This window comes from Geotrypetes seraphini, chromosome 7, assembly GCF_902459505.1.
Source record: "Geotrypetes seraphini chromosome 7, aGeoSer1.1, whole genome shotgun sequence".
NCBI classification, from domain to species: domain Eukaryota; kingdom Metazoa; phylum Chordata; class Amphibia; order Gymnophiona; family Dermophiidae; genus Geotrypetes; species Geotrypetes seraphini.
This window is the reverse complement of record NC_047090.1, coordinates 118,181,945-118,202,321: the sequence shown is the minus strand read 5'-3', so window position 1 is coordinate 118,202,321 and position 20,377 is coordinate 118,181,945. Positions and strand designations below refer to the sequence as shown.

Below are 20,377 nucleotides of genomic sequence, written 5' to 3'. Positions count from 1 at the left end.
TGGTTAACACTGAAATCAACCATACATGAAGCAACTAGCCGCTTCATAAAATCAGTAAATAAACGACAAAGAAACAATAAACCCCAATGGTTCACCGCGGAGATCTCGCACCTCATTAAGGAGAAGAAAAAAGCGTTTCTCTCCTACAAGCGCACGGAGAAAAGAGAGGCAAAGGTAGAATATAGGACCAGATCTACAGCGGTCAAAATGGCAGTTAGGGAGGCAAAACTTCGAGTGGAAGAAATTCTGGCAAAAAACATTAAAAAGGGGGACAAATCCTTCTTCAGGTATATTAGTGACAGAAAAAGGAACACAGGCGGGATAGTACGCCTTAGAAGATTGGACGGAAGTTACGTGGAAGCAGATTCCGATAAAGCCGAACTACTGAATGAATACTTCTGCTCAGTCTTCACCTGTGAGGCACCGGGACACGGTCCGCAGTTGAAGGCAACACAAAGCACAGAAGACCCATTTCAGAATTTTGAGTTCACACCAGGTGAAGTTTACAGTGAACTGGCAAGACTCAAGGTGAACAAAGCCATGGGATCAGACAATTTGCACCCAAGAGTGCTCAGAGAATTGAGCAATATCTTGGCGAAACCGTTGGCTGAGCTATTCAATCTCTCCCTAAGTAAGGGGAAAGTTCCCCTGGACTGGAAATTAGCTAATGTCGTTCCTCTGCATAAAAAGGGTTGCAGGGCAGAGGCTGCGAATTATAGACCGGTGAGTCTCGCATCAATAGTGTGCAAACTCATGGAAACACTAATTAAATGCAAATTGGACACAATCTTGAATGAAGGGAATCTTCGGGATCCCAGTCAGCATGGATTCACCAAGGGTAGGTCCTGCCAATCCAATCTCATCAGCTTCTTTGACTGGGTAACAAGAAAGTTGGACTTGGGAGAGTCTTTGGACGTCGTGTACCTGGACTTCAGTAAAGCTTTTGACAGTGTCCCACACCGCAAGCTGCTAAGCAAGATGGAATCGATAGGGTTAGGAGAGACACTAACTGCATGGGTCAATGATTGGCTGAGCGGCAGACTTCAGAGGGTGGTGGTTAATGGTACCCTCTCTAAAACATCAGAGGTGACCAGTGGAGTGCCGCAGGGCTCGGTCCTGGGTCCACTCCTTTTCAACATATTCATAGGGGATCTGACTCAAGGGCTTCAAGGTAAAATAACACTATTTGCTGATGACGCCAAACTATGTAATATAGTAAGTGAATGCAGTTTACAGAATTATATGGCGCAGGACCTGCTTACATTGGAAAGTTGGTCCTCAACCTGGCAGCTAGGCTTCAATGCTAGGAAATGTAAGGTCATGCACCTCGGAAGCGGAAATCCATGCAGAACGTACTTCTTGAACGGAGAAACTTTAACTAGGACTTCAGCAGAACAAGATTTAGGAGTAATCATCAGTGCAGACATGAAAACTGCCAATCAAGTGGAGAAGGCTTCATCTAAGGCAAGGCAGATATTGGGTTGTATCAATAGAAGTTTCGTCAGCCGAAAGCCTGAAGTCATAATGCCGTTGTACAGGGCCATGGTGAGACCTCATCTGGAGTACTATGTGCAATTCTGGAGGCCACATTACAGTAAAGATGTGCGCAGAATTGAATCGGTTCAGCGGACGGCCACCAGGATGATCTCGGGGCTCAAGGGTCTCTCGTACGAAGAGAGACTGAACAAATTGCAGCTCTACACTCTCGAGGAACGTAGGGAGAGGGGAGACATAATCGAAACATTTAAGTACCTCACGGGACGTGTCGAAGTGGAAGATTATATTTTTTTTCTCAAGGGACCCTCGGCCACAAGAGGGCACCCGCTCAAACTCAGGGGCGGAAAATTTCATGGCGACACCAGAAAGTATTTCTTCACAGAGAGAGTGGTTGATCATTGGAACAAGCTTCCAGTGCAGGTGATCGAGGCAGACAGCGTGCCAGACTTTAAGAATAAATGGGATACCCATGTGGGATCCCTACGAGGGTCAAGATAAGGAAATTGGGTCATTAGGGCATAGACAGGGGGTGGGTAAGCAGAGTGGGCAGACTTGATGGGCTGTAGCCCTTTTCTGTGTCATCTTCTATGTTTCTATGCTCTTTATGATGATATCAGGGTCATGAACAAAGTTTCTGCTTAGGCTATTGCCACCCGTAGTATGTTCTGGATCAGCAATGGGCAGGAGATTTTGACTTCTAAAGCAACTCTGAGCAGACTCCCTTTTAAGGACAAATGCTATTTAGCAAGGGACTAGATGATTTTACGGATTAGATTAAAAGGATTAGAAAGTACTTGGATAATTATCAATTCCACTTATTAGTGCAATCTTTAGTTTTGTCTTAACTAAACTATTACAATGTCACTTTTTTTAGATTACCCTAAATTTATAATTTAAAAAACCTCCAAACACTACAGAATACAACTACAGAATACAACTATTAAATTAATCTTCAGATTATAAAAGTGATAGATTACACCTTATTTACGTGAATTACACTGGCTACCTGTAGAAGGGAGATCTAAATAAAATATGGTTTGGAGAAATGCCTGATTATATGTCATATCTCGTAAAATTTTCTAATAATCCATCTTTGAACCTAAGAAACAATGATGCTTTTCGGTATCTAGTTATTAAGAACATTAGATACGATAGAACTTTTAGCTCCACATGGGCATATCAAGCAGCAAAACTGTAGAAAGCATTACCAACTAATATTAACCAGCAATCAAATTTTAAATGTTTCAAAAAGACCTAAAGACCTATCTATTTCATGAATTTGTTACTAATAATTCCTAAATATTGTAATACTAGTTTTTAATTTGTATCACCATAATTACTTATGCAAACCGCTGTGAACTTCATGAAAGTATTGGCGGTATACAAATAAAAATTGTATCTTCACCCTAAAGCTTTGTTTGACAGCAGACCCCGAGCCCCTAGAGTGTCTCGTTGAGCTAATTTTCCAAGGCTCTTGGCAATTTTGTCAATATTCAGGAAGAGCCTCTATCCAAAGATCATATCAAGGATCTAAACAGAGCTGTGGTAGTGCTAAGCGACTTCACTCCCCTGCTTCTCACACCACAGCAGCCTCCAAGAAATCCCAATGACACCAGGTCAGTTGCCCTGTCTCCGTAGATATGTGGGAAGTTGTCTGCTTATAGAGAGTCTTGGGAGCTGATTTGCTTGGACCATTGGGTACTGGACTTTATTTGAGAAGGTTACAAGCTCAAATTTTGTCACCTGCTCCCGGATCTATTTGTAAACTCTTCAGCTGGGAGGCCAGAGAAAGCAGTCAAATTCCAGATGACGGTAATAAGGCTTATAGAGCTAGTGCTTCCTGAAGAATCGGGTTTAGGCAGATACTCTATACTTCATTGTGCCAAAGAAAGACAATTGGAGACATTCCTAGATTAGCAACACTAAAAGTGCCAAGGTTCTGCATGGAAACCAGTCAGTCATTGTGGTGGTGGCTCCAGTGGAATTCATAGCCTCCCTGGATTTAACGGAGGCCTGTCTACATATTCTCATTTTCCTGGAACACAGAAAGTATGTGAGGTTCCATGTGTTGGTGAGATATTTCCAGTTCTCTTCGCTCCCCTTTGGTACGGCAACGTACACATTCACTAAGGTGATTGTGGAGCAGCACATCTCCACAAGATGGGAATACAGGTGCATCTGTACTTAGACGATTAGTTAATCAGAGCTCTGTCTAAGTTGTAAGGAGAAAATACAGTGGTGAAGTGGTCCAACTGCTGCAGAGCCTCTGTTGGATAGTCAACTTCCAGAAAAGTCACATAGTACTGTCCCAATCCCTAGAGTATTTGGGAATTTGGTTCAGAACGGCAGAAGACCATGTTTTCATTCCTGAGCCACACAAACAGAAGATCTGGAGACAAATTTCAGATCTGACAATGCCAGCGCTGATGGTGTGGCACTATCTACAAGAATTGGGGTCTATAGCAGCAGCCATAGAAGTGGTTTCCTGAACGAAGGTTCATATATGCCCACTATAAGACACACTATTGTCACGTTGGTCCCCATAGACAGATTCCCTTCAGATGCAGCTGGACTGGACGGAGGAAGCATGACAGAGCTTGTGTTGGTGGCTTCAGCCAGAGTGTTTGTTGAGAGGCATGCCCCTCCAGATAGCATTGTAGGTGATCCTGACAACAGATGCCAGTCTTTTTTTTTTTTTTACAAGGATGCAGGATAATTTATTACATCAATAAATGTAGTTAATATTGTTTTGGTTAACATGCCTTCATCAGGGGTCCCAGGTTGGCAAAATATCAAGTAAAACCGCAAACAAACAAAAATAAGCCTGTGTGAGTCAAAGATGATTGTGAAACAACGGTCTCTGTGTAAAAGCAAAAAGATGAAAAGGACAACATCGCAAAAGAAGATCATATGGTGCTTAAACACAGCATTTTAGAATTTACAGGATCAGATCAGCCCCATTTTCTACCTCTTTTAATGTAGTCATATCTCAATGAACAGAGATCCTCAGATTCATGCATATAAACATGTGTCCTTATGTGAGGCTGAGAGTAGAATCCTTCCTCTGCTTACTCTTTGGGTGAAATTCCTTCACATGCAGCCAAAATACAGGAGCTGGAATCAATGGAGGAGGAAGGGCAATGCAGCAGGCTCCAGGGCTTGGTACTGATAGTAAAGAATGCCTACTACATAAAGCATTTGAGACAGAACACACAGGATAGAGGATGGATGTTGTCGTGTCCCTGGAGGTAGCATTTGCTAACTTCAGTGTTTTAAATAGACAGGTTTATTTCCATAGTGAATGTTATCCTTCAGAATTGGGTCTCCAACTGGCATGTGCACTTTACACCACTTCAACCCCTTTTTCAGGATGGGTTTTACACTACCCACAGCCCACTTTGTGAGGTACCTATTAAGCTGGAACTTCTGTTTCTTCGGGCTCTTCCCCTCAGGAAGAATGGGTCTGTGGTTTGGCAGGAGACCTGCTCTGTGTGCCATCTTGACACAAATCGCTATCTTCCAGTGTTCCTCAGTGCAGAGCTGTGTGACACGTCAGGGCAGCATTCCTCCATCTGAACGGATAAACTGACTTAGAAGAAGGACATCTGTGTAATTATATTTATGTTTCAGATTCCAGCGGCAGATCGGACACTGGCCTGATGGGTTGGGAGGAAGAACAGGAATGTTTATATCCACTTTAATCTTCCCTTCAATAACTGTTGTCTTGCCTCTTTAGCTTCCATAACTTCTCTCAGATTTCGCTCCGCCGTCACTCCCCAGCCGCGGCCCGACAGGAGCCCCGGCAATCTCAGCCAGCAAACTTTGGGCCTAGGGTCTCGAACAACCTTTCAGTACATTGTGAAGCATTGGGGGTAATCAATCTGATGGCTTCGGCAGTGAATAAGAAGGTAAATTGCTTCTTCAGCTGTGACTGGAGAAAAAGCTGCTGAACATGTTTCCCCCATGGCCTATGATAGGCCAAGTTCTCCACAGAATAGCTTTCCACCTGGGATTGGTAATTCTAGTAACTGCAAATTGGCTGCGATAGCCTTGGTATGCAGATCTGTTGCATCTGCAGAGAGACAAAAGTCTCAAATTACCAATACCCATGGAAAATCCAGAACATTTTGGTCTTATGGCATGGCTTTAGCTCGGAAAGAGTATTCAAAAACTTCAGCAAATTCAGAACATGTAAGCCAAACTGATCTTCGCAAAAAGCAAATTTGATCATGTTTCCCCACTTCTGTCCAAGCTTCACTGGCTTCCAGTAATTTCCAGGGTTCATTTTAAATGCACCTGCCTAGCTTTTAAGATCCTACACGGCATCCTTCCTCCCCTAATACCACTCTCTTGGAATTCCTTGAGTCCTGATACCACCAGATCCTTCCAAAAATTTAAACTATCCTTCTCTTTGCTAAAAGGTATCCTCTATGCGGGAAAATTAGGGAAATCTCTCTTCTTCAGAATCACTGAGCTTTGGAATAACCTTACTGCCCCACTTCGGAATCTGGGCTCCTTCCAACTATTCCAAAAGCATCTGAAAACTAGACTATTCACAAAAATGTAATGCTCTCTTCCCTCCTACTCACCCTCCAACCTCAATAAGTTGTTTCTTCCTTATATTAAGCTCTTGTAAACCGTGCCAAGCTCTATAATTATGGAGAGGATGCGATATATAAACTTAAGGTTTAAATTAAATTAGATTAGATTAGTTGTTGCTCGTACTCTCCTTAGAACTAAAAAGCCAGCAGCGATCACAGCATATGCATAGGCCTGGAAAACATTTCAAATTTAGTGTGCTAAGGACAATGTGGAACTCTGCAGAGCACCAATTTCAGTAGTCCTGTTGTTTCTACAGGCTGGACTCAAAAAAGGGTCTAGCAGTTGGGTCTCTTCAAGTAGCCGGCTTGTCATGTTTCAGAGCCAAATTAAGAAAGGGTTCTCTGGCTTTTCATCCAGATATAGCCAGATTTTGAAGAGGGCCCTCAGACTGCATTCTGTCTTTTTCATCATGGAACATTAACGTTGTGTTGCAGGGTCTCAGTAGGGCTCCATATGAACCGTTAGAAAACACATCTGTGCTGGATTTGACAGTCAAAACAATCTTTCTAGTGGTCATCACCTTGCAAGGCAAGTCTTCAAGTTGCAGGTGCTTTCATCCTGAGAGCCATTTATGAAGGTGACAGAAACTGGAGTTTTCCTGCACATGATTCCTTCCTTCTTGCTGAAGATAGTTTCGGCTTTTCACGTCAATCAAGAGGTTCTCTGCTGGCATTTCAGTCCATAGGTTTGAAGAAACAAGATAAACTGTTGAAAGTACTGGATGTGAGGAGAATTCTCCTCCGCTATCTTGAAGAGACAAATATTTTCATCTCCTGACCATTCTTTTGTCCTAACTAGTAAGTCCAAGCAGGGCAAGCCAGCATCTAAGCCATCTATTGTCAGATAGATTCTCATGGTGATATCATCAGCATACATTGGCTGTGGTAAACGGTGACGGGACTAAATCGCGCGAGACAACGGCGCGCCGACAACTGAGCGCAAGGTTGACGGCACGCCGAAGAAAAGCACTATTTTAAAGGGCTCTGACGGGGGTGTGTGGGGGGGAACCCTCCCACTTTACTTAACAGACATTGCGCTGGGGTTAGGGGGGTTCTAAACCCCCACATTATACTTAAAACTGAACTTTTTCCCTAAAAAACAGGCAAAAAGTTTGGTTTCAAGTATAATGAGGGGGTTACAACCCCCCAAACCCCCCACAACGCCAGCGCGATGTCTGTTAAGTAAAATAGGGGGGTTCCCCACCAACACCCCCCATCGGAACCCTTTAAAATAGTGCTTTTCTTCGGCGCGCCGTCAACCTTGCGCTCAGTTGTCTGCGCGCTGTTGTCTCGCGCGATTTTGTCTATGAACCGTGGTAAACAGCCACCAATATCTGTGAGAGCTCATTCTACGAGGTGTAGCTTCTTCATAGTCAGAAGCCCAAGCATTTACTAAGTTATATAGAGTGGACATAGCAGCACAAAAGGACACCGCCTTGGGGTTCTCAGTGTTAAGGACAGGCTCATTTGTCCCACCCTAGATTCCAGGGAATGCTTTAATATACCCCATTTGTCAGAACTCATATGCTTTATGTAACAGAAGGGAAGATTAGGTACCTACCTCGATAATCTTTCTGTTAACACAGCATACGAGTCCTGACATCCCACCCTGACAGTATAATGATTTGCCTGCATAATAGCTCAGACAAGTATGTCGGTACAGAACTGAAGATCTTCTCATGCCAGTTGAGTATTATGACTATAATAACAGAATAGAGTTACAGATGCAATTAAAAGTATTCAAACTCCATGAATGTTAATGCTGGTTGCATTCAGATAGGTGGCTTGGTTTTTTCGCGTTGTTTATATTATATGATAAGTTTTGATTAACGTTGTTCATTTTACTCATTACAGAGCAGAACAGATTAGTCTCTTGCCAGAGAAAGTACCCTTCTTATGTTTCCTATCGTAGTGGTTAATGAATGCTTTGATAACAAACTAAAGAGAGACAGTACAGTTCACAGAGGAAAGAGGTGGAGCTGAAGAAAAAGGTATTGATTCCTTCTACAACAACTTGCAATTTGGTGGATTCAACCCATTTGTCAGAACTCATGTGCTGTGTTAACATAAATATTATTGAGGTAAATACCTATCTTCCCTTTTACTCCATAGCATATCATAGAAGTTTTTCCATGAATAAATGTGTTTTTATTAACTAAAGCATTCAAATAGGGAGAACCTGAAAATATAAACCTGTTGTGGGTATGGTTTTTATGAGAGAAGATAAGATCTTGCAAATTAATGAATAAGAAAATGTTTTCTTCTTGTTACATGCAGTCTAGGGATCCTGCAGTTCAAGCTGCAATCATTGCACAGCTGAATGCGAAATATGGCTCTGGTATAACACAAGAAACTCCAAAGGAGAAAAGCATGGTAAGGATGTAATATGCAGTTGAAGTACCAGAAAATGGCTGAAAGGTTGTGGATAGTGCTTCTCCAATATCGATCTCCAAGTGCCTTGCAACATTCTGTTGGAGGGCTGATTGTTTCTTTTTTTCAGGTGATCTAATATATTTGAATGGTGGATCAATAAATTTGGAGCCCCTAATCTCTCCATTAGCCTCTCTGGATTCCCAGTGGAATGAAGACCAGGTTGTTTGTGCCTAAATGCAGCTCTTTGCCAGCCCTAAAAATGGACCAATCCCCTTTAAAATTGTGCCATATTTCTTCCCTTGAAAACATGTTACAGGTAGGCTGCCAATAGAAAAGCAATATCCAGTGTAATAGTTAGTAAAGAGATCTGTCCAAATCTATCTTTTAAATAATATTACTATAATTACCTTCAGAGTATGTCAAAGCATTCTTTCAATAGTTTCATGTCAAGACAGTGCTGGATGGAGAAAGGAATCTGACAAATTGTAATGCATATTTACTGAGCATGCAGGAGCCAACTTTTCAAAATGATTGATTGGGAGTAGAGAATGACACGGTGACAAAATTAATCACCGTTCCCGTCCCCACGGATAACCGCGGGAAATAATCCCATGTCACTTTCTAGTATCTATTTCAACCTCAGTCCTTCTACACCAGCATTCTTCAAAGCAAAGCTTGAGGGTCAGTGGTTGTCGACATTCATACTCTGATTCTTCCTTCTCTGATGGTTTCCCGCGGTTATCTGCGGGGACGGGAACGCTGATGTATTTTGTCACCGTGTCATTCTCTAATTGGGAGTACTAAATCCAACAGAAATTACCCCTCTGAACATAGTCAAGGAATTTGCTCAATATTGGGGATGCTCAAGCATTCACAGAGCCTGTTATGAGCGAGCATGTTTTGAAATAGAGTTCTGCCCATCTTTAAATCATAATGTCCTCTTCTGGTGCAATATGTCTAGGAGTCCTGAACCCCATAGGGTTATGTCCCTGATCCCATGGATTGTTTGCATAAGGATGTCACATCTTTCAGCTCCGCCTCCTCCCCAGTGGGCTGACCTATATCTCCTCAGTTTTCCCTTCTGCAAGCAGGTCGATGAAGTGTTTTTCTGATCTGCTCTGATGGTTTTTGTTATTTTGGGGATTTTTATCTGAATCCAGAGGCTTTTGGCTGGTGGTTAGATCCCTCAAAGTGTAGGTAGCAGGGCTCTCATATTTTAGAGCTTGGGGAAATAAAGATTCTCTAGCCTCGCATCTGTATGTAGCCAGATTTTTAAAAGGGGCGCTTAGGCTGCATCCTCCAGTAAGGCCACCTTTTCCATCTTGGAATTTTAGCATTGTTCTACAGGATCTTAGCAAGACTCCTGAAGGCCTCTCTCTTGGACCTTACGGTCAAAACAGTGTTCCTAGTGACAGTCACTTCAGTGAGAAGAGTCTCAGAGTTGCAGGCACTATCGTGCAAAGAACAGACCTTCCAGATTATGGAATCGGGAATTTCCTTGCACACGGTTCCTTTCTGCTGAAGGTGGTCTCAGCATTCCATATCAATCAGGAAGTCTGGTTATCTGCCTTTCTTTCAGGGTTGAAGAAAAAGTACAAAGCTCTAAAGCTACTGGATGTCTGGAGAGTTCTTCTCCGTTATCTTGAAGTTACCAGTGACTTTCAAACCTCAGATCATCATTTTGTTCTGACCAGTCAAGCTAAGTGAGGTAGGACTGTGTCTAAAGCTTCCATCTCCAGATGGATTAAATTGGCGATCACGTCCACATATATTGGCTGTAGTAAGCAGCCGTCGATCTTTATGAAAGTGCATTCCACCAGAAATATGGCATCTGCACAGGTACAGGCTTGGACTGTTTTGCCCAAGGAGAATTGTAGGGCAGCTACATGGTCCACTCTTCATACCTTTACAAAGTTTTACAGAGTGGACATGGCAGCACAAAAAGACACCACTTTTGGGTATTGCTGCCCTAGAGAACTGCTTTGGTACATCCCTATTGTTCAGAACTCCTAGACACATTGCACCAGAAGGGAAGATTTTAGTTCTTTAGAGAATGACAAGGGGACAAATTTGTCCCCCCTCCCTATGAGATCTATCTCCATTCCTGTCTTGTCCCCATGAATTCTGTCCCTGTCCCATCCCTGCAAGCTCTGTCCTCATTTGCACAAGTCTCGAACACTTATGATTTTAAAGTGTTAGAGGCTTGTGTAGATAAGGACACAGCTTGCAGGGATTGGACAGGGATAGAGATAGGTCCCGCAGGGATGGGGACAAATTTGTCCCCATGTCATTCTTACCTCAATAGTTTTTCTGGTAGATGTGTCTAGGGGTCCTGATGCCCACCCTGTCAGAATTCGCCTGCTTACTTTCCCAGACATTGTGTGTGTCCACAGCTGGAGATTTTCTCCTGCCAGTCTTATATGAAGAGTAAAGTTTAAAAAAAAGGGTGTCTCTTGGAACTCCATATATGTTTGTGCTGGTTACATGAAGGTTTGTACCATGTTTTGTGCCTTAACTTTGTTAAATTATTTGTTATAGAGCAGATCAAAAGATTAGATTCTTACCTCATTAATCTGGATTTCTATTAGGATACACAGGAATCTATACTATAGCTGTTGATTCCCATTTCCCGCGAACTGCAGAAGGTTATTACTTTAAGAACTTGAAACTCCTCCCCTTCTGTAGTGGAGCATAGCGCCCTCCTCAGTTGGTACCAAAGCCACCAAACTCCACTGAAACATAAGAAGAGAGAAGGAGAGGCACAGGGAACTTCACCAGCAAGAAACTTAGAAATAGAACGATGATCAATAAACATTTAACAAGCAAACAGTGAACAATAAATCAGTCACATGAGTAACTAAGAGGTTAGGTGCAACAATCAGAGGAAAGAGAAAGGGACAACTCCCAGTATCTTAAACACATCTTTCTTAATCTTAGGTATAATAGCAGAGGTCCTGAGATGGACACTGGCAATGTCTGAGGCAGAAATCAAGTGAATCAAAACAAATCCTAACAGAACCCAGATTAATGAGATAGAATACACAATGACACATTAAGTTCTTAACCAGAACCCAGGTTAATGAGGTAAGAACCTAATCTGTCAACAATCCAGCCCAGGTTCTGTAAGATGCCCATCACTTGTTGGACTGCACATTTGTAGCCTACCAGAGAGGGGGCCCTGATCAGCCAATCATCAAGGTAAGGATGCACCTGGACACCTATCTAGCAAAGATGAGCCGCTACAACTACCATCACCTTGGTAAATGTGCAGGGAGCTGTGGCCAAATCGAAGGGGAGCACCTTCAAATGGAAGTGGCACTGAAGTATGTCACATCTCAGATATCTCCTGTGAACTGGAAAATGGGGATGTGAAGATGTGTCTCCGTCAAATACAGAGAGGCAAGGAACTCTCCCAGAGCCACAACGGCTATGACAGATCAGACTGTTTCCACATGACAGTGGGAGACCTTCAGGGCCTTGTTTACCGATTTGAAATCCAGAATGGGCCTCCAGTCTTCTATGGCTCTCTTGGGCACTATGAAATATAAAAAGTATATGCCAAAGCCCGAGTCTTCTTCGGGAACTGGTTCTATGGCATAAATGTCTTGAGTCATTGCCCTATCACTCGGACTTTGATCTCTTCTGGCCATATTGCTGGGGATTTGAGGAACAGATTTTGAGGGGGCTGATAAAACTCAATCCTGTGCCCCTCCCAGATCATGTCCAGCACCCAGTGGTTGGATGAGATCTGTTCCCATTTGTCCCTGAATGCTGACAGACACTCTCCGATAGGAGGATCGGCCGTCCTTCTGGCATTATTGCTGCTTCTTTTAGGCCAAGCCACCTTTGGAACCTACAGATTGCCGGTGCCGATAACCGCCAAAACTCTGGGCCCCTGAAAGGGTCTCTGAGAGGAGTAACCAGAGGAAAATTGGTGAGTCCCCCTTGAGACATGAAAATTGCCTATCTTGCCCTCAGCAGGTCAACAGCTCCTACTATCTGGGAGGGATTTGGAGCAGATATCCACCACACTGGCCACGAGGTCGTAATCTGCTGAGGGTGGCCTTGGAGGATGAGTTGCCTACCCACTGTCTGATCCAGAGCATTCGGCGGGCAAAAATGGAGTAAGCTGAAACTTTACCCAGGACTCTAATGATATCATAAAGAGCATCAGCCATATAATCCATACCCTCCTTAAACATGTGGGGACAGGCATCCCCAAACTCTGAGGGCCTAGTCCACAGGCTGGTATGGCGGGCTTCTACGAAGGAGGCAGCCGCTGCAGCTTTGATACCCAAAGCCAGTGTTTCAAACTGTCTTTTCAGAACCGTTCATCAGCATCACTCCACCTTCACTAGGAAGGGAGGTATTTGGTCACTTGTGCACTGTGGAGTCCATCTTTGACTAACAAATGACTGCTGGAAGTCTGGAGCCATAGGATAGAGCCGAGACATAGCTTTGATCATCTTAAAGGAGCCTTTAGGATTCTCCCACTGGTCAGTGACCAAAGAGGTAAGATCAGGGCGAGCAGGAAAAAAGTTCATCTGTGCATTAGTGCTGCACAAGTTAGAGCAGTATGAGGTGGAGAGCTGCTGGGCATTGAGCTTCAGTGTAGACAGGGTGTCAGAAATGACATCGGAAACTGGGTTGAACTGAAATAGTAACACATGGTGGGATCATCACTGAGATCTGCGGTTGCTACTGGACCCCGAAAGGGATCCCACATCATTCACCATTGCAGAAGAGCCCTGCAATAACAAAGGGATGTCCAATTATCTCAGTATTACTCTGACACTGGGAGCTGGTTAGAGGCTTGGACACCTGCTTGTGAGAAGGATCCCCCTTAGGAGGAGCGGGCAGCACAGCACTTCTCGGTCCAATTAAATAGGCTTTCCATAAAAGGTTGACAAAATCTGAGAAACCTTGCATCAGGAGACCTGAAGCTCCTTGCACAACCCCAGACTGGAGAAGAAGCGCATAATCATCCGCCACCACACTTGCATTTCGCCCCATCACTGCTCGGTTCATCTGAGCAGGATCTCTTCCCTTTGGACTATTTTTTTCTGGGATTTGGGGAGTTCCAAAGCCTTGGAAGACTGACTGGGAGCCAAGCTCGAAGCGCCCACCCCTTCCTCCTCCTTCCTGCAGCATGCCGAACATGGCCACTCCTCAACTGGCAACTCTGCGCAACCATTGCAGGATCCAGGACTAGAAAGGCCTGGAGCATCCATTAGAGGCAGTCACTTGCCAAAACAAGTAGTTTTGAAGCAGAAAAAAGGAGTTTAAAATCAGATTGCTAAAAATCCAAGATGGCCACCATAAAAACAACTACACCAAAAACGTGCTATTGGAGCAAAAATAAAAAATAATGATTATAGGGTTTTGGAGGAGGGAGACCCAAGTACTAACCCCAGAAACTAGGGTGACCCAAGTACTAACACCAAAACTCCAGACCCACCACCACCACAACCAATGTTCCCCATAGGGATTAATGGGAGTACTCACTTTGACTTCTGGTACCTGTTTATCTGAATCAGCCTGACTGCAGGGGAATGGAGTTCTGTCACAGAAATTGCTCAGACCTCAACTGTTGAAGGAATTCTGGCTACCGGCTGGACAGATTACAACTACTGACTCTCACTCCTGGACTTCTTCATGTAATGACGGGTGGAGAAATTATGCAGTTGACTCCCTGATACCCCTAGGGTTCTTACTCAGGGGCAGTGTTCCCTCTAAGCTGTGCAGCCGCACACCTTTTAGCAGGGGGCCTCACAGCTGTTCAGCCCCACCACGCAACTGAAGATCGGGACCAGCACCTCTCCGATATTACTCTTCCATCTTGTGCCACTGCTTCTGCTTTCCAGCAGCAGCCGGAGCAGCAAACTAAAATATATCAGCTGTGGGACCTTCCCATACATATGGCTGTCCCGTCCTCTCTTATGTCATTTCTTCTGGGGCAAAGCCAACAGCCATGGATATGAATGGAAAGGTCACACAGTCAGTTTGTTGCTGCTGCTGCTTTGGGGATGCTAATGGGCAAACAATGGTGGATGTGGAGTGGGGGAGAGAGAGGAAGCAGACGGTGGATGTAAGGTAGGTGGGAGAGAGGGGGCAGGTGCTTGTGGATGTGGGTTTGGTGGGAGAGAGGGAGCAGGTGCTGGTATATGTGGGTTAGATGAGGGAGAGAGGGAGCAGGTGCTAGTGGATGTGGGTTGGCGCTGGTGAATGTGGGTTGGGTGGGGGAGAGATTCTAGATAGAACGGAAAAGAGGGAAGATGTTGAGGGAGGGGTATAGAGAGGAGAGATGATGGAACGGAGAAGTGAAAGGAAAGATGCTGGATGGAAGGCGAGGAGGAGAGATACAAAGAGGATGGAAATATTGATGGAAGAGAAGAGGGAAGATGTTGGATGGAAAGGGAAAGGGGGCATAAGCTGTATAGAAGGAGGGAAACAAGCCTTGGAAAACAGGAAAGATGGGAGGAGGAAGTGAAAGGGGGAGAGGGGGCAGACTATGGAAGGGGGAAGAGAGAGGAGGGAGATACTGATGGAAGGGGGGAGAGAGTGTGGAGATGCTAGATGAAAATAGGGAGAGGAGGCAGATGCTGTATAGAAGGGAATAGATGCTGGATGGAAGTGGGGAGAGAAATGAGCAGATATTTGAGTGGGGAGAGATAGAAATGAGGGAGATAATGATGGAAGGGGAAAGAAAGGGCAGATATTGGGGGCAGACACAGTATAGAAGGGGGAGAGAAAGAGGGCAGAGTTAGTGGGAATAAGGGGAAGTAAAGTAGAAGAGCCAGGGTGAGAGAAAGAAATGGAAAGCTGCCGGTAGACCATAAAAAGAGGGAACTTAAAGACTAGATAGTAAGAATGAGTTAAATATGGACAAAGAAGTAGAAAAATAAATTGAAGAAAGCCAAAATGAAAAGGAGGAGAGAAAAATCCTAGAAAAAGAGACTTAAGATGGAGGAAAGCAGAAACCAGAGAAGTGAATGGCCAGAACATAAAGTTCAAGGTAAAATAGTGTGGTACCTGTGTTTATAAAGGTTAATAAATATAAATAGAATTAAGATGATATCTTTTCACTGAACTAATTTTAATACATTTTTGACTAAATGTCGGAGACCAAAACCACTTCTCTCAGGTCAGCCCAGCTTACTGTCTTGACCTTGGGAAGGAGGTGTTTGCTTCTGAGAGCTAACTGAAAAATATTTTAAGTCGTTTCAGTAAAATAAAAAGTCATCTTATTTTCCATTTTTTAAAATTTATATTTGTAAGTCTTAATTTATAATTTATAGTGTGTATAATACCATCAGGATAATGTAATAGAAAATGTTTGCTCACCTCATCTCAGTCCTTTGCTTGTGAAAAAAAATTTTTGCTCACATAAACTCGGTCCTTAGAGGAAACATAGCTCAGGGTCCACAAAGCCTGCACTGAAGTCTCTGATAAAATCAACAGGTAAGCTATACCCAGGTGGACAGACCCTGAGCTCCTGAATGGGGCCCAAAGAAGGCTGGCTCCACAGGTACTCTGCGAGATTAGCCTGGGAGGAGCAGTCCTTCCACATGAGGCTGTGTCCTTTCCCTGATGGATTATGCTCGAGTAGTGGACCTCTGAGCACCATGAAGAATTTCAAAATCCAATAGAAAAACCCCCCACAAAAATAATAAAGAAAAGCAGAGCAAAACACACCACCTGAGTTCGCTTTCAGAAGGAATGAGGGTATTGTGCTCCACTGCAGAAGGGGAGGAGTTTCAAGTTCTTAAAGTGATATTCTTCTGAGGTTCTCAGGAAATGGAAATCAACAGCTACAGGACAGACTCCTGTGTATCCACAACAGAACAGAAGTTTGTCAGGGTGTTTTCCCATGCTCCTCCTTATGTCTCTTAAGAGTGGTGATTGACTGCTTTGATACAAACTGAAGAGATACGGATCAACCCACTGGGGAAGAGACGGAGCTGAAAGATGTGACATCCTTCTGCAAACAACCCGTAGGTTCAGGAAAATAATCCTATGGTTCAGGACTCCTAGACACATCTACCAGAAAGAAGATTGAGGTAAGAACCTAATCTTCCCTTCATAGGAGGTTGGTCATCCACAGCAATGTTTGATTACTTTATTTACTGTTTTAACATGCCTTTATGGTGTTTAACATGGTCTCCCTTCATTGTGAATAAATAATATAAATCATGCAAGCATTATGAATATCTGTACAGGCTGAGGTTAGCCACTGCACTAATGTGGTTGTATAAATATTAAAGAAATCTGGGTGCTTATGTAAAGATTATAAGTCTGATGAGCGTTCTGAAATGCTACATGTTTTCTAAGTGTCATCTGTTTAAGCAAGGTCTTTCTTCTGACTTGCTTTTCAGTCCTAGAGCTGCCTGCTGAACAGCATATCAATTGAATGATTTTTGTTTTCAGGTTCAGGGCAAGGATAAAGATTTGAACTCCAAGTCTGCAAATGACCTCTCAGAGGATCTGTTCAAAGTGCATGACTTTGATGTGAAGATCGACCTTCAAGTCCCCAGCTCGGGTGCGTTTTTTTCTTGATTAATATCAGCAAATACAGATTTTAAAATTAAAATCTCATTACTATAAGTCTCTCATCGTTTTATAGTTCATTCTTAGGCCTCTTTTATAAATGTTTATTTCTTTCCTTAAAACGCTTTGCACTTTTTAAAATGGGCTTTTAGTCTACAATGCAGTATGTGCTGTGGAGAATATTTGAAGTTGTTGAACAAACTATAGTAATTTAAGTGGTATATAAAAGAGCAGTATACAAAAACTACAAAGCTGGCAGAGAATTAAAAATATTTTTTTTCCCAGATTACCCAGCGGTAGAATTCTTACAAATCTAACCCAACTTTAATATCTCAACAACTAAACATGTTTCAGTAATACCAAAAAATCTATCTTTCTGTTCCTTTCATTGCTTTTTCAGTGTTCAATTTCTGTCAAACTAGACATATCAAAAATACCTGAGACCCAGAAAAGAGGCTAAAGATGTCTTTAAATAGTATTTTAGTGGCAAATGTATATGCTCGAATATAAACCAACCAAAATATAAATCAAGGTAACCTTTTTTTCCCCAAAAAAAGGAGGAAAAAAGGTCGACTCGAATATAAACCGGGGCAGGGGTCATATTTAAGTGCCCTCTGCCTTACACCCAGCAACTCCTTTCCTTCCTTCCTTTCTAACCCCTGATGCCCACTACAGGCCTGCCTAAAGCCCTGGTGGTCCATCAGTGAGCTGGAACAGAAACAATCCTTCCCGTGTCCTGTCCCACCCAATTCTAAACCATCGCACCTACCTGACCCCTGTAGGCCTTATCTGTAAAGCCCTATTGGTCTAGTGGTGAAGCTGGGCAAGAGTGATTTTCCTACGCTTCTGCCCACTGAGAGCCATGATCAAAATGCCTTCCATGAGTTCCCACAGTCTTGTGAGACTGAAGTGGGAACTTGCGACAAGCATTTTTGATCATGGCTCTTACTGGGCAGGAGCATGGGAAGATCGCTGCTGGCCCGCTTCACTGCAAGACCACAAGAGTTTTAAAGATAAGGTCTACAGGGGTCAGGGAGGTGAGGTGGTTTAGAGTCAGCCAGGACAGGACATGGGGAGGATCGTTTCAGTTTCATCTCACTAATGGACTACCAGGGCTTCAATCAGGCCCATGAGAGGCCTTCAGTAGGTCCAGGCAAGAGTGGAGGGGGAGCGCAGATCAGAGGACTCGTATATAAACTGAGACCCCCCTTTTTGGGTCATTGTTTTGGCCAAAAATCTTGGTTTATATTTGAATATATACAGTAGTGTGGTGCACAGCCAGCAGCTATATGGAACATGTTGCTGTATCAGTATGCATGAATGTTTTTAGAGATATCTTGCTGTCTTAACAAGATGAACACATCCAATGCCTTGAAATGTAAACTTTGCGTCATTTTTCTTTTTTTTTTTTTTTGTATCTTTCCTACCAGAATCCAAAACACTGGCCATCTCCTCCAAAGCTCCCCCTGCAAAGGATGGTGCCCCCCGGAGGTCATTAAACCTTGAGGACTACAAGAAGAGGCGAGGGTTGATCTGAGCGTGCCCAGTCTGCTGTTTCCAACCCTGCATGTACCATTGTCCCTCCTCCTCCTCCTCTTTTTTGCCTTTGTTTGCCTTGTCCGGGCTGGAGCAGCAGAGCAGGACAAAGACTCTACAACAGCCAGTCATCTGTAACATAAAACCTATGTGACTATTTACTGTATAGAATTTCCTCCCACCCCATCACCACCACTGCCTCCCTTTGAAAGTGGATCTGTGCTTTTTGAGTTTCTCTCCATTTGATCTGTTAACAATCCAAAGCTCATGGGGGCCTGCCTGGTAAGTGTGCAGTATTAGCCTGGAGTTCTGACTGCTGCAGGAATCCAGCCCTCAGCATGTCCTGCTCTCCTTTTCGTTACTGGTGAAGGCATGGCACAGGAAAGTTAATGTGACTTTTTGTTTCATTTTAAATCTTATATATGAAAAAGTCATCTGTACTTTCCTCCTTTTCCATCATGGGAGGAGAGAATTTTCAGAAACTGGTATTCTTTCAAAGAAGTCTGGGGGGGTTTCCCCAGGGGAGGGAGGAAAAGGTTGGGGTGTTCTTTGTTTTTGTTTTTTAATTAATATTTTTATTTTTAAATTGCAGTACCGTTTGTATGTCTGTCTTGGTTCTTTTACAGCTGTTTCAGATTTCTACCAGCTGTACTTGAGCATCTGAAACTGTAAGAAAGAAACTCATTAAATGTGATTCTTCTTATTATATAGAATATCAGACTTGTGTTTTGCTCTTCATATGCATTCAGATTTGTGCACATTGCAAAAGATATATATAGGGGGTGTGCCTGTGTGTGAGGGTGTGCCTGTGTGTGACCTTCCTCTTATGTAGAATCTTTAGTACAGTTTAGATTCAGTATAGCTTATACTTTTATATGGGGACCATTGCATGTTTTAAAGAGCATCATAGTGAATAAAATCAAATAATGTATAGAAGGTTGTGATCCTGAGAAAAGAATTTTCAAAACTTATTCCTTTCTTACCTTTTTCAAAAAGGCACTGCAGTGGTCTCTGTTGCTACTGTAGGAATATTATGTAATAAAGTATGTACTTAGATCTTAAAAGCCTTAAACTGGAATCATCTAGTATATATTGTGGCGTAAGTGGGAAACCCGGCTCGGACCACAGGTAAGATTTTCAGTGCGCCTTTTATATGGTTGGTGTAAGGAAAACCCGGACACTGGATTTCTTTCAAACAAAACTTCACCGGGTTTATTATAAGGAAAAAGAAAAAGTCCAAAATAAACAATGGTTTCTCATAGGCACCAATTATGCAGCTCTTTCCACTTAAGTGCTCAAGTTCAGGGACTGGATAGTCCTTGTCAGCAAAAAGGATAAACCAAAATCAAATAAGCTTTTCAGTCTCTCAAATGCCCCAATTCTCCCTCCTTAGTGCAGCTGGCTTCTATTATCACCAGTTCTTTAGCACTCTCCAGACCAGTAGAGGTTAATCCTTACGAATGGGTATATATCTAATCATGACCAGCAGGTGGAGACTGAAAACAAAACTTTGGGACAGTATATACTATCCTCCCTTCTCTATTTCCGTCAGTCTTCTTTCAGTCTCCAGCAGGTGTTGATGTGATCTGTACCCATCTCCCTTGGTAGGGCTGTTGGAATTTGTTTAGGGGGTTTATTGTCCCTGTTTTTGGCCGGACGGAGCTTGGGCGGACCCTGTTTGGGGGTTCGTCCGACCTCGGGGGTGTCAAACCCGGCGGGTCTCGAGCGGGGTCCCTCCCCCCACTTCCTCCACCTCCCCACATTTTTTTAGAGGAGCCTCAGCAGTAAGCCTTGCCCCCTAAATCAAGCAAGGCATATTGCTT

At 43.4% G+C, this 20,377-nt stretch overlaps 1 protein-coding gene across 1 annotated transcript in view; it reads left to right on the top strand.

Moving 5' to 3' along the window:
- RTF1 (RTF1 homolog, Paf1/RNA polymerase II complex component) overlaps positions 1-19,272 on the top strand; it is a 194,326-nt gene extending 175,054 nt beyond the window's left edge. Inside the window, exons 16-18 of the mRNA XM_033951754.1 lie at positions 8,376-8,471; positions 16,899-17,010; positions 18,449-19,272. Coding sequence (XP_033807645.1) covers positions 8,376-8,471; positions 16,899-17,010; positions 18,449-18,555 — 315 coding nt within the window. The 3' untranslated portion in view covers positions 18,556-19,272. The remainder of the gene's footprint in view (positions 1-8,375; positions 8,472-16,898; positions 17,011-18,448) is intronic.
- The last annotated feature ends 1,105 nt before the right edge of the window (positions 19,273-20,377 follow it).